Raw genomic sequence first — 14,097 nt, forward strand, 5'->3', positions numbered from 1 at the left:
ACATACTATACATGGAAAGATTACGAGTGATTACGGGAATTACAAACAGTTTAGATAATTATAGGATTCATGGAATATTTACAATATTTCTTCTTAAGGGAAGAAATCTCTAAGGAAGATCTCAACATAAAATACCTCAAAATTTGAAGCTTTTTGTTGTTGCTTAAACCTCTCTTATTGTCTACCCTTTGCTATTTAAAATAATGATTTCTCTTTGCAGAAAAATCTGATGGCCAAAATTCTTTTTGAGTTGAAAAGTATACTAAATTTTTTTTCCGACAATACATAATTTTTAATATGAACAATTCATTATGGGGGTGCAAATGCAAAAGAAACAATAGGTACAGGAATAGGAAATGAAGAAAAAAGTACATTACGAACCTAAACTACTAGAGATGATAAATCAGAAAAAGGATTACATTATCTCTCTAGGTTGATAGAGTCAACTCAAAGAACTCTCTTTGGTACCATGTTGAATTTCTAGAAAAGATAAATACTTCCCTGACTCGTTATAATTTGAGTTCAATGAAATCTCTATTTATAATAGAGGAAACAAGTAAAATCCAATTACAATTAAACTATTTTTGTCTCTAGTTACACCCAAAATTTACCACTTAAAGATAAGTCTTAGTAAAATTACACAACTAAACATAAATAGAAACTAAGATAACCAAAACACCATTAACTCAATTAAATGTCAAAAGCCCTAAACTCTATTAAAGGGGGCAAAGAGATACTATCAAATCCTATCAACTCTATTAAAATGGAAAGAAGGAATAAGGAAATATATAGAAGAGGCGAAGATGATTTGTTTGCACCAAAATAAACAACAAATATTAGGATAAATAGACAAAACTAGCCACATGATAAACTTTAATATAGAAGGGCATCACTGCTTTTCATGAAACCTGCATGAACCAAACAAATACTTGAGCAACTAGATAAACAAGAGCACCTTATGAGTTATTATTAGTACAATATCTAGTTCAGAGAACCAAGAAGTTATCTTGTTTTCAAAGAGTAATTTTTTATATAAAGATCAACAAACAAGGTAGTCGACACTCTGGCCAAAGATTGTCATGCAGATTTAATGGTGTTAGAATCTTCTACTTAATGGCTTCTCTTATTGCAATAGGCCAATTGCCATACATTAGACATTTTTTCAGGACAAATACTTTTCTTCTTTAATGTATGGCTAAGTTTAACTCTCGTGAAACCTCCAAACCATTATTTCCAAGCTCTCTTCCTACACAAGTAGAACCAAAGAATTAGAGTTCTCAAGATCATAAGTGGGCACAGAGTTTATCATTTGATCAAATGCAAATTCAAGAGTGTTCAACGATATATTATGGAAATGGCACATATTCGAATTTGACAATGGAAAAGGAAATAGAGACAAACCCAAGATCATACTTCCCTAAACAACCAAAATTTATAAGAAACTACAATCTAAAAGTTTAAACAGGCCAGGCATATGTCACTAGTTCAATTCCCACTTATAACTTTGACCTATTATCTACATTATGTATTCACAACAGTCTGGTTCCAAACATCTAGCAGCAAATCACAATGACTATATGACACCATATGATGCCTAAAGATTTTTCATAACAGTTACCTTCCCTGAAACTCTTGTATTAGTTTGGACCTGCGCAACCTGGTAGCCAACACCGTTAGGGCAACATTTCCAGGGTCTCCTTTGAAAAAATCTCCCCTGCAAGAACACTACTTGAGTACTTGAAGGTAGCATGGTAAGGATTCTTTACAAGAATGTCCAAAAGGTCACCGTTAACTCTAAAATCAAGTTAGGGACATTAACAGGGTCAATTTAAATCTTTTAGAGTCTTGCAGAAGGGCACCCACGCAACGCCTGAATCAATGATACAGAAAGAAGGGAATAATTGACTTTCACTTATGTCTCAGAAGAAGTACACACATTTATGTGCACGCAATGAATCATACATTACCAGTCTAAAGGTGCTATACCTCTGTTTCTTCCTATGGGCGACACCTACTAAGGATTGCAAAGATAACACAGCAGGGGCTAATTCAGAAAATACGATAACCGAATTGTAAAACGATGTTTCCAGTTATGCAGATCTGGTTAACTCTGTGCAATGACCTTGTTCAAAACAACTTTTATTCCCTGCGGCCTCCATTATTGTCTCTGTCCTCATATATTATTAACTGAACTCCCTTTATTTACACCTTGCAGCTCCATTGGTGAACTTGAGATACTGCCCACAGAACCAAGCGTCTGCGAACTTAACTGGGGGCTTGCAGGTCCTGCAGCTGCATTGCTGACATTATTCATCTGATGCAGGCCTCCACTGCTCAGCTGTGGGCTCATGGGATTTTGTTGGCTAACTGGTGAACCAATCTGCTGTTGTTGGCTGAGTTGCTGCTGAATAGTTATAGCAGGGGAACCCACCTTTGGCTGTGAAAGTATAGTCTGAGGATTCTGCAGTGGAGAGCTTATTTGTTGCTGCTGTTGTTGTTGCTGCTGCCGCTGTAATTGTTGTTGTAACTGTTGTTGTTGTTGTTGTAATTGTTGTTGCTGCAATTGCATCTGCTGCTGTTGCTGTTGATTCATATAAAAGTTGGTCCTAGGTGGCCCCATTGCTGCCATGGATGCTCGCTGCAATGGGTTCATGTTAGTGCGGTTCAAAGTCTGCCCCAGCATCGACAGACCAGGGGACACGCCATGCAACTGGCCACCTCCAGACATGCCAACAATACCAGGCTGTGGGCCCAACATGCTTCCTCTGCTCTGCACCATCCTGAGCTTTGATGCCATTGCAGCAGCTTGTGCAGGTGTTATGGCTCCTGAACGAAGATGCTGGTTTAAAACATTGGTGATGTTAGACACCTGACTCAAATTCATCTGGTTGTTGCTCAGTCCTGATGTGGGGCCCACTCCCATGGGTGCTGAGATTCCAGAACCAATTGCCATTGCTGCAGAAATGCCACTTCCCACTCCCATGGGTGCTGAGATTCCAGAACTAATTGCCATCGGTGCAGAAATGCCGGGTCCCATTCCCATAGGCGCTGAGATGCCAGGTCCCACTCCCATAGGTGTTGAGATGCCGGGTCCCATTCCCATAGGCGCTGAGATGCCAGGTCCCATCCCCATGGGCGCTGAGATGCCAGATCCCACACCAACTGATGTTGATATTCCAGGTCCCACTGTTCGCACACCTCCAATGCCTACAACATTGCTAAGACTCCCTAGTCCAACCATGTTATTTCCCATGCTCATGGCTGCCCCTAGCCCCATCATCATTTTTCTCTGCATTTGTGATGGTTGTTGTTGTTGTTGTTGTTGTTGCTGCTGCTGCTGCTGTTGTTGTTGCTGCTGTTGTTGCTGCTGTTGTTGCTGTTGTTGTTGCTGCTGTTGCATTAACTGAAGCTGTAAATGTGAAGGCTTATTGACCATTAGACTACCCATATTTAGGTTTGTGCTCTGTCCAATGCCACTAATCTGAGACAGCGGATTTGTTGATAGTAGAGAAGATCTTTGCATTTGAGACTGTTGGAGTTGCTGAAACTGGGTAAGTTGATTTTGCTGCAGTGGATGTGAAGATGTGTCCAACTGCTGTGGTGACCTAGCAGGTATGGGCCCGCCAGACAAATATCCTTGTGACATCTGTACAGAGCAAGCATTGCCTGGAGGTAGTGATCGCTGGTTGGGTGGAATGCTGTGTGTTGGATTTGTAGGAAGTGGCCCACCAGTTGCCGGTGCCACAGGGTTATGCCCCTGACCTGAAATGTTTTCTGGATATTGCATCTCAGAAGCAGCAGACTCCGCAGAAACACCTGGAACATTAGATAACCCACCAGAACTGGTGCTCGCATGTGTAGGTAAAGGTCGAATTTGATCATCCATGACTTGATACCCATCACGCACCATCTGTATACCACCAGAAAGACATGAATCAACAAAACTTTCAAATGAGGTCTCACTAAAACAATCAACTAGAGAACCAATTTGATAACTTACTAGTGAACAAAACTGGGCAGCAAGCAAATCTGCATAGTGCTGAAAGATAAAAATATTATTTACAAATGATGAGAGGAAAAAATTGATGCCTTCGAAATTTTGTAAACAGTCAACAAAAAATCTATTGAAACAAAATGAAGAGGAACTCACAGTATTGCACAACATGGGAAGAAAATCCAGATAGGGTAGAAGATCAATATCCTCTATGTCACCATGTTGTATTGATACCATACCATCATGAGACCTTTCCAACAGGACTAATCTATTCCTTGACTTGGGAACCATAATAGAAACACCATTTCCTAAGGAAAGAAGTATCAGAAAAAAGTCAGCTGTGCAGAAAAGGTTCGTGTTTTCTCTTTTTATGTCAATTATTTATTCTTTAAATCGAAACACAGACTAGTAATAAGAATACATAACCAAGGGAGCCAATACAACCTTGGTATATATGCTCCGTGTGCATGAAGTTTATAATTCTGCTTTTACAGGTATTTATGCTCCCCCCTATGAGTGACTTAGACATTGGATACGAAGTGTTTGCCTCTTTGAAATCCTCATTGTTTGGAGAATTGGTGAGACAATAAGACAGCTGCTGAGTGGAATATGTTGAAGGTCTCATTACATGATAATCATCCACTTTGTGCTTTTTACAGTTGATTTGATATCTGCGCAAGCAAACATATATAATTCACATATATCAGACTCAAAATGCAAAAAAAATACAATAAATCTGCAAAATTACTGGTTGACCATAAAAAGAAAAGGGTATAGTAATCTAGTTATCAAGTTCTGAGCAAACTCAGATTTCCAGAACGGGATAGAGTTGGCCCATACCTCTGGGTAACTGCATCAATCTTTGAAAATCTATCAAGAAGATCTGCCAAAGGTGGTGTTCCAACTGAAGGGCTGTTCGTGTTTAGTGGGATATTCACATTGCTGACACTAGAAGGAGATGCAACCACACCAATAGCTGAGGTTTTTGAGAAGGAATTAGATTTACGCTTTGCCTGGATTGGTACCTGTGGCTGCCGTTGCATGGAATCACTAGGGCTAGAAGCTACTGAGGGGATGCCACCAGACATTGCTGCTGCTTTCTCTTTCTGTGACCCATGTGTTGCTGCAGGTGATACAACTCCAGAGTGTTGGGCCCCTAATGACCCACTAGATATTTCTCCTGATTTTGAAGAAACTGGAGATTGAACTACAGCTCCTCCAGCTGAGACACGGGGGCTCTGCACTGACTTCCTTTTTTGGAGTGGGTCCTCTCTCCTTTGATCCTTCTCAATAAGTATACCAAGATTTTGCCACTGTGATTGGGGAGGGAAATGGGATCTCATAAATGGCTGGTGTACCTGCCTCTGTTGCTGACCCAGATAATTTTCAGGGCCAGATGTGTGAGAATCATCTTTACCCTTATCAATCTCTTGTTTCCCTAATGGATCTATTTCACTTCGATCTTCCTTAACTCCATATCTCATTCCTCGCTGATCCAAATAAAAGGGTGGACCACCATCCTGACCCGAGACCCCATCAATCATTGTTTGCCGGCTATCACCCACTGTCTGTTGGGGATACTTCGGGACTACAGCACTCGGATACTGCATTCCTCTGGCCTCCGTTTGCTGCTGCGAAATTGGGCTTTTCCAATGGGAATCAGTTTCATGGAGGTTATCAAGTGTTGATCCAACTTGCAACAGTTGATTGTTGCCATCAAGAGTAGATGGCATATGCTTTGGTCTCTTAATACCTGATAAAGGTCCTATCTGTGTATCTGGAACAGAAACACCATTACTCATATTTTCACTGTATGAGTTAATTAACTCTTGCCCAGTTGCTGAACCAGTACTAGGGTTAGCAGACGAGATGTTTAAAGGTAATCCAGACCCACGATCCTGAACAACTCTAGGATAGCCAACACTTGGATGAAATTTAGGTTGACCTATCAAAGGTATTGATGGTCTAGAAGTCTCTTGCCCAAAATTTTTAGGTTTCAACGTCGGGTCAACGTTCATGCTCTCATGGATGTGCTGCATGGCTTCATCGTTTTGAATGGATCTAAGATCCCTTGATTTGCAGTTTGGACTCTCAAGTATCCTGTCAATAGAGACCTTCTTCCCATGACTTTGCTTGTTCGAAGTAACAGTAACTTCCGCCATTTGTCTCAATCTCTTTTTCCGTGAGGTACAAATACCCAAATCAAGCTGCCATAAATGTTAATAAGATAAGTGAAATTAGTTACATGGAATATTTTCAAAAGTAGATTATGCCTCAGACCTAATAATACCTTGTTTGCAACTGGAGAACCACAAAGCCTGTCTATCATGGGAGTCGGATCAAGACACAGCTGTGGCTGCACAGCTTTCAATATGCGAGACTCTATTTCCTGCAGCAAAAATGCATGTTTAGAAACAATTTAATTTTATTACAGCAAAATACAAAAACTCAAAGAGCATTCTTAAGGTTCAGTAACTACCATCAGGTCACCATAAGTCCAGGACTCATCTGAGATTGAAGAGATATCTTTAACAATATTCTCTAAGGACATTCGGAGATGCACTTTATTCACAACTGGACATCCATCAACAACAGAACCATTATTTCCTGGTTCAAACATGCACTTCCTATAGTCCCGTACCTACATTGAAAACACAATTTGTAAGCCACAACACTACCAAAAAGATATTCTTACATGCAGTTAAATGAAATAAATTAGCAGCAGCATTTGCAGCATTCATTTCAAACTGAAAAGTAGGCCCCATTCTCATGTGGTTATCACAAAGCATGAATTGTCATTTGCAAGAAAACAAGACCTTAGTAGCTGATGGATCAGCTACTTAAATAGAGGCAAACTTGCTATCCAGTTATATCCACTCATCTACCATTGTGAAGAGGTTCACAGCAAAGCCTGCCAAGCATATGTGCACTGGTACAAAAATATTTTTACTCACCACTTGAAGAGAACACCAGAAACAGCCGACATTCTCTGCTAAAACCAACTGAAAGTTACATTACCAAATTTCTGGCACCTAGACTATCAAATTTTGCATCAATTATTAGACCATTGACTGGATAGCCTCGGATATCCAATCACTGATCGTTCTGGATGGCCAAAAAATCCATTAGGCATAATCGAAATTGAGTGCGAATCTTTTTGAGAAGATAGATTTGATCTCCAGAGTCAACTCCATTCTTTTCCCAAAAGCTTGTTTAAAATTAGATTAAATTCGATACTATTGTGACACAGAAAAAATTGTTTTAACCATGTAACTTGGATTAAACTGCAAAAGTAATGAACAATGACGTGTAGAGCTCCATGTCTTTTGCCAAATCAATAAGAACAACCAACACTTGTAGAGAAAAAATGAGAAAAATTGTCATTAATGAATCCATGACTTACCTCACACACAAGAGAGCCATTAAAATACTTGCTAGGTATATCATCCAGAATATCTCCAGGCAACCTACCTGATTCAATTGCCTTCAAGCAGAAAAAACACGTCATGAACAATTAATAACATGAGGGTAGTAACTAAAAAAACAAATAACAGAAGACATGATATAACTTTACAGTATATAAGATTCAGTCAACCCATAAGTAAAAACATTTATCAGTAACATAGTAAAAATTATTTGGTTCATAAAAGAATATTTCTAATTAAACTAAGAGATCATTTTAGCAGTTAAAGATAGCAAATTGTCTACACACCAACATTTTATGCATATACAAAATTTCCTTACTGAAAAAAGAGTCTCGGATGACCTATTATAAGGATGCAATGACTTCGGAGCCTCCTGAAGCACAGGTTGAAGCTTCCCATTCTGCAACTCCAAGAAAGTACTAGTAAGATTTTCTTCTCTTTTTTTCTGAACAAAAGAAAAGATTTTTTGAAGCTTTTATGGTAGTGCTACTATGGATATAAGACAGTCTGGCACTGCAAAAAAGGAATAAGACTGGGAAAAAGAGGTTAGTCCAGAGAGCCAACATTGGCTCCCTAGTGAAGTAGAGAAGAGGAAAAAGTAGACCAGCCTTGTCATATGAACCCCCTTTCATAGCTACAGGATCCCCACAAATTATGGCCAGATGTTGAAAAGTCAGCCATACATCCAATGTTCACATAGCAATCCCCCATAAACAGACGCCCATACTGAAAGAGAAAAGAGAAAAATTGCTTTGGCTTGAAACTTATTAGCTAGTTCCCCCTTTGAACTATAGGGCCCATAGGCTTATTTAGAAGTAAAATCTTGGTCTTTCTATGGGATTTTACCCTAGTTCTTTGTTTCCTTTAAAGTTAACTGACAGAATTTGCTGGCAAACAGGTGTTTATAATGAAATACCAAAACTAGAGTATTGTGCATAAATATTGATATTCTAGGAGACAATTACACAGGTTTCTGAGGGTAGGTGTTATTAAGCCATATTTTTTAGCTATACTTAAGCATATTCATTAAAAACTTCTACCTGTTTTACTTATGACCAATTTTATGATATTTTCAGAGTTACCAAATGAAAAACTTCCTATCAACAATATTTATTCAGCAATAATAATATGGCTTGAAACAGTACAGAATTTGGACTTTTTATTAAACAAACCTCAGTTGGTTTTCCAATAGAGAAGCCATCTGGAAAGAGGTTCAACGTAAAGGATGCCTCGTGATCTACAGAAAAGAAAAAAGAAAAAGCTTTCGAGATAAGTAAAAATCAATGCTCAGCAGTTAAAGAGCACAAGGTAATCATTACTCTTACCAGATGAAACAAAATTTCCTCCAGCCCAAGTGGACAAGGATGGAAAATTATTGGCATCTTCATCCATTTCGCTAGCATCAGCCTAAAAGGAGATAGAAAAGTAAAATTTGGGAACAGAACCAAAATTTTAAGCCACATGAATGTGCAAAACAAACTGCAGGTAAATCTCGAGTTCCTCGTCACATATTTTTCTTTGAAAAGTTGAATGGCTCTTTATTTGTAAAGTAAAATTAAAATTAAAACGAAGCCTTCCATCATCACATAAGTATATCTTGAGTTCGTCATCACATATCTTATGTAACTTAATCTAATAAGATATTTATCATAATAGTAAGTCTTTTCTTTTCCCTTCTTGAGTATCTTATTCCTTTTCACCATGTGCATTGTTAGGTAAAGCAGATCATAATAGTATCATATTTTAATGATCTGAGACAAATAAACTTTCATATTCTTATACTCTTCCTCCACGTAAAGTCCAACCAATTACATGTCTCGAATGAATATTGCTACTAGAGAATAGAGTATATATGAATTTGCCTCAATAAATTGTGTTTTGATGGTAAAAACATTCTGCACCAGCTACAAGGCCATGGGGTACAGATGGATGCTTCCAAATAAGGTATCTTGTTCAGTAGACTTTCAATACAATAGGGGATAAAAGTATACAAATATGGTTTTAAAAACATTTGCGCACTAACCACTGCCCTAAGAAGGAAGAATTGGTATAAAAAATGACAGGAACAACAAATTTACAGACTGGTGCACATAGTAACATCCTTCTTAAGAAAGTATTAGCATCAGTAAAGTTCTGCGTACATTGCTTGAAAAATCGGGTTCATATCTAACAGGTCCCAATTGTGGCCAATCATTTTGGGAAGAGAGACTAACATACTTCCACTGCACTCTTTTTTGTATATAACTGAGTTTTAAAAAATTTGGACCATTTCTTGATTTGTGCTTGGCATCGTTGTGCAGAGGGCATACTTCCACTGCACTCTTTTACCATGATAAGTTTGACAAGTCCCATCCTAATATGATGAGCCACCTCAGGAGGCGTATGACCCAACTTACAAATCCAATCTATTCAAGCGAAAACAGATGTAGGACGTAACCAACACTAAATGATACAATTATGATTATATATAAGAAAAGCTTTTACTCCCTCAGAGTCACCCAGATACGCTTCTCTGCATTTATTATTGAGGGGAAGTTTTCATAAAAGTTCGTCACAGTAATTGGCTATATGTGTATCCGTAGCTTCAGGAGGAAATTCCAAGAGGAAGTGTTTTTTAAGTCAACGATGCATAAGCAGAAAAATCTTACAAGTTCGAAGACAACTAAGAGTAAGTGGCCTCACAACCACGTTATGCAATACAAACATTTCATGACATGCACTAGCATCACAAAATTTGCCAACTTAAGGCTACACAATTGTCAGATGATTTTTTTTCAAAATGGTGATAATATAATTAAAAGGAGAAGGAAATATTGTTCTACTGTGAGATCAATTGGATCATCTAAGAGGAAAGGTTTTAGATTATGAAATATCCAATGCAGGAGCATTCAAATAGCAATCCCAAATCTTGCTTAGAGAATGTCCTGCATCTAGAATTAGCCATAGAAAGCTTTCTGAATTGCGACATGAATATTTTTTTCCGCAAACAGAATACCAACATGATCCAAACAGTTGGCATAAATCAGATTGCCAATTAATTAAGTTTGAACCAGCCATATATGCTTAGTAAATTTATAAGATTTAATTATCCTTAAGTGAAAATAAACAATGACATAGTACAGGGGTTATATATCTAATTGACTGCACACTAATTTCCACCATACTTAGTTCCCTATACTTATAATATAAATATATAAGATTTCAAAAATCTCACATCAACTCAAATATTTCTAAAAAAAAAAAAGAAAGTGAAATGATAGGAAAAATGACGACCACATCTCGTGAATTATAGAACATAAAAAGTGAAACCCTTATCTTGTATGTAATTGGTTTTGTTTGAAAAAAAAAGTTAACATTTTCAGACCGTTGTTAGACAGAAAAATGGAATTCATCTTCTACATGCTAACATATAGGGTCCTATCTCATATGAATGAGTTCAAAACATTGCATTAGAAGGTCGCACTCATAAGTATTGTCTACAGGTGCACTTTAATATTACATGAACTTAACATTAGTTATAAGAATCTCTCTTTGGGAACGTAATTATAAGATGAATCTTGCCAAATTTTTAGGACAACAAGGCAAGAAATTTAAAAACATGTATAATGAGAGTAGAAGGTGATCACAAAATAATAGAGGGAAAAGGATGGTTTTACTACTATAACCAAAATGGTAATCTTCAAGTTTTCTGTCTACATCTTTTGACCCTCATTAAAGCAAAAATATAATAAAAACAAAATAATGCAGAAGAAATTTTAAAATTCTGTAAAAGGATAAGAGGAATAGTATCAATACACCACCATAAACTATATCAGACTGAAACCGAGATAACATATAAACACATGATTTTAACCAATTCCTGTAGGCCAATTCCCCAATTCAACTTGAAAAACTCTGAAACGCTAGATGACGAATTTGCATTGTACCGGCTACTTTTGCAATTATGAAGTAACTCTGCTATGGACTGAACCAGAGAGACGTCCTATTGGGAAAGGAGGCATTTGAAGTGTGTAACAATGTGCAACAAAGACCACAATTGAGTGACCCAACGTTGATGGAAGATCAAGAGGAAGGAAAGGAGTAGAAATAAATCCAAAAAAACCAAAAAAGTTGAGAGAATGCAATCTGTGTAAAAGTCAGTATGAGCAAAATAGATGTGATGAACTGAACATGTGTGTGTGTGAGAAGAGAGAGAAAGAGAAAGAGAGAGAGGGAGAGAGACAGAAGTAGGTCTAATATGCACTCTAAAGTGTGCCTATATAGGCTTCTGACATATATAGTTTCAATTACAACAGAAAGTACACTACAAAAACTCAACAGATCTATATGCAAATTCTGAAGACTTTAATGTTAGAATTTCATCATTGTCATATATTCCAAGTAAGCAATGAAATTTAAGTAGCAACACAGAGAAGAGAGATGGTGCACCAAGAACCAGGTCAGCTCTATGTTGTAAACTGAAATATGTGTGCAAGTAGGTGAGAGAAATTTGGGCATAGAAAGCATCATAAAGGCTATTGTAATAGGAATGACACAAGAAGAAACCATCCATAATATATGAGCAATACATATATTTCTTGATTGATAATAGTAGTGACCTATAAATAGGTGAACTTCTATTCACATGTTTTATTCTTTTAAGCACCAATAAAGAAGGAACATAATCCGAGAACACGCTTTCCTAAAAGAGTGACAAATGTAATGAAGAAAATGATCAATTTAGTAGCTAATGGATCAAGTACGCCATAAGTTCCAAATAAATCTACTCCCAAATAATTACAAATACTAAACAGGCACAAGTTTAAAAATCATTTTTTCGTGGAGCAATAACTGCACAGATGATAAAACTAACAATAAAAGACATGATTTCTGTCCAACATATTTGCATGATAAATCCCAGAACAACCTCCTGTAGACTTCTTTGAGTTTTGCAATATTCCCCATCCATAAGACTGAACAATTTCATTAAGTTGGTGTATTGTAGTTATTGTAACCTTTAGAAGATTCCTTTTTGGAACAAGATAGTTTGGCAGTGAATCAATGAATAAAAAATAAAAAGAGAGTGACAATGCTAGAGCGACAGAAATTTTTTATAAGAAGAACCTTTTCAAATTCTCAGCAACAGGGGTTCGTATTGCAGTAAAAGCATAAATTAGTGTTACGTATACAATTTTACATAAACTAACAGAACAACAAGAAAAGAAAGAAATACAAGCAACTGAATGACACTACAACGGTGAGTAAAACCTAAGCTCTCCAGAAAGCCGCGCCACGGAGCAAAACCCGCAGACACTAATTCAACTAAAATGAAAAATAAATTGTTCGAGAATTCTGAAAATTCAACTGATAGGACCAACTGTAAATAACCCAAAAGTACCTCATGCTTTCTCTTGGAACTAGAGGAAGATTCATTTCCACTGAGCACATTCGAATTTTCAGTGGCATCATCACCAACACTCTCCACTGAAGAAGGTTTACGCCAAAACCTTGTTCCAATCTTGGCCACCTTGAAAGAGATCACCATCTCATCTGAAAACTTCAATACGCACTCCTTTGTTTTCTCTGTGCGTCAAGCGATCATGCCGAATCCTTAGGAACGATTACGATAAATTGCGTAGAGAGGTAGAGAGAAATTAGCAGTTAGCATTTAGGAGCCTCCAAATTATGCAAATACGCGATGAGAGTTTGAAAGGATCCCTCAGTTAAGAGTAGTATGAAAAGATTTCGAGCTGTGGGTGAATCTGAGGCCCTTCGGACAGAACGAACCTTAGCTGTATGAAGCTTTGTGCTAAATACTTGCCAAAAATGTAGTAAATGTCCAAGTATCATTACAATATGAGACTTTCAAAAGAACAGAAGCCTGTGAGAAGCCTTACCGGAGCTTCCGCGTGCAAACTAGGACCCCGACTTTGCTGGCGGATAATCATGTTTTGCAACTCTCAGGCGGCTCCAGATCCCGAGTCGGTTTGACCGACTCGCTTAAAAAAATTCTATAAGGCGACTCCGGATTAAATATTATTCAAAAAATTATAAAATAATCAATTATTTATTTGACAAGAGAGAAAAATAAAAATATAAAATCTAATAGTGCAAGAATTATTTTGATTTAACTTTTCGAGTCCTGACTCAATTTATCCTCGTCTAATCCCAACTTGGTCATCTTCTACAAAGAGACTCATACTCAAAATAGCATTCAAAAAATATTAAAAATACAATAAATAACTTTAAAAATCTTTATTTTGATACATAATATATTTTCTGCATAACTAGCTAAGCATAATAATAATTTTCAAGGAATAAACTTAGTGGAGGCATAAAATCTGAGTCAGATCTGAACTTGTTTGTTCAATGATCTGACTCAGGATGAGTCGAAAGAGATTTCAGCCAAATTGTTCTATCAAAATGCCTAACACCCAAAAGTAAATAGAACTTAATGCACTAAACAAATCACCCTTGTAATCTAAAAGAACAATGAATTTCTATGTTGGTCAAATTTTGTTGGATATCTAGTTATACAGTTTGTAGGACCCTGGAATATAAAATTGTATAACCAACCCTGTTGTTGTGATGATTGATGTTAACCAAAAGATTGTGATGATCACGACACTTAATCAATTTCAAATGAAAGGCTATTTTTCAAACTGTAATTATCTAATTCATAAGGTGCACTATATTGAT

At 37.1% G+C, this 14,097-nt stretch overlaps 1 protein-coding gene across 2 annotated transcripts; it reads right to left on the minus strand.

The window, feature by feature from the left end:
- Window positions 1-874: 874 nt before the first annotated feature.
- Window positions 875-13,161, minus strand: LOC137956128 (protein PHYTOCHROME-DEPENDENT LATE-FLOWERING-like). 2 transcript variants are annotated; one of them, XR_011113217.1, is made up of 13 exons: window positions 12,797-13,161; window positions 8,745-8,826; window positions 8,592-8,656; window positions 7,739-7,819; window positions 7,398-7,478; window positions 6,474-6,635; window positions 6,285-6,383; window positions 4,835-6,201; window positions 4,439-4,665; window positions 4,151-4,302; window positions 4,001-4,039; window positions 1,619-3,910; window positions 875-908 (listed from the first exon to the last, which is right to left on the minus strand). XR_011113217.1 is itself a non-coding variant. In XM_068803476.1 (12 exons), the coding sequence occupies exons 1-12, from the start codon at window positions 12,941-12,943 to the stop codon at window positions 2,174-2,176; spliced, it is 4,239 nt and encodes a 1,412-aa protein (XP_068659577.1). In that variant the 5' UTR covers window positions 12,944-13,161; the 3' UTR covers window positions 1,471-2,173. The 2 variants fall into 2 exon arrangements, 1 of the variants encoding a protein (XP_068659577.1); XM_068803476.1 differs by lacking the exon at window positions 875-908 and having other exon boundaries at window positions 1,471-3,910.
- Window positions 13,162-14,097: the final 936 nt, after the last annotated feature.

The sequence above is a fragment of the Aristolochia californica genome, unplaced genomic scaffold (genome assembly GCF_029961685.1).
Source record: "Aristolochia californica isolate CCGP_79_NKW_82.1479 unplaced genomic scaffold, dmAriCali1.0.hap1 SCAF_2, whole genome shotgun sequence".
NCBI lineage: Eukaryota > Viridiplantae > Streptophyta > Magnoliopsida > Piperales > Aristolochiaceae > Aristolochia > Aristolochia californica.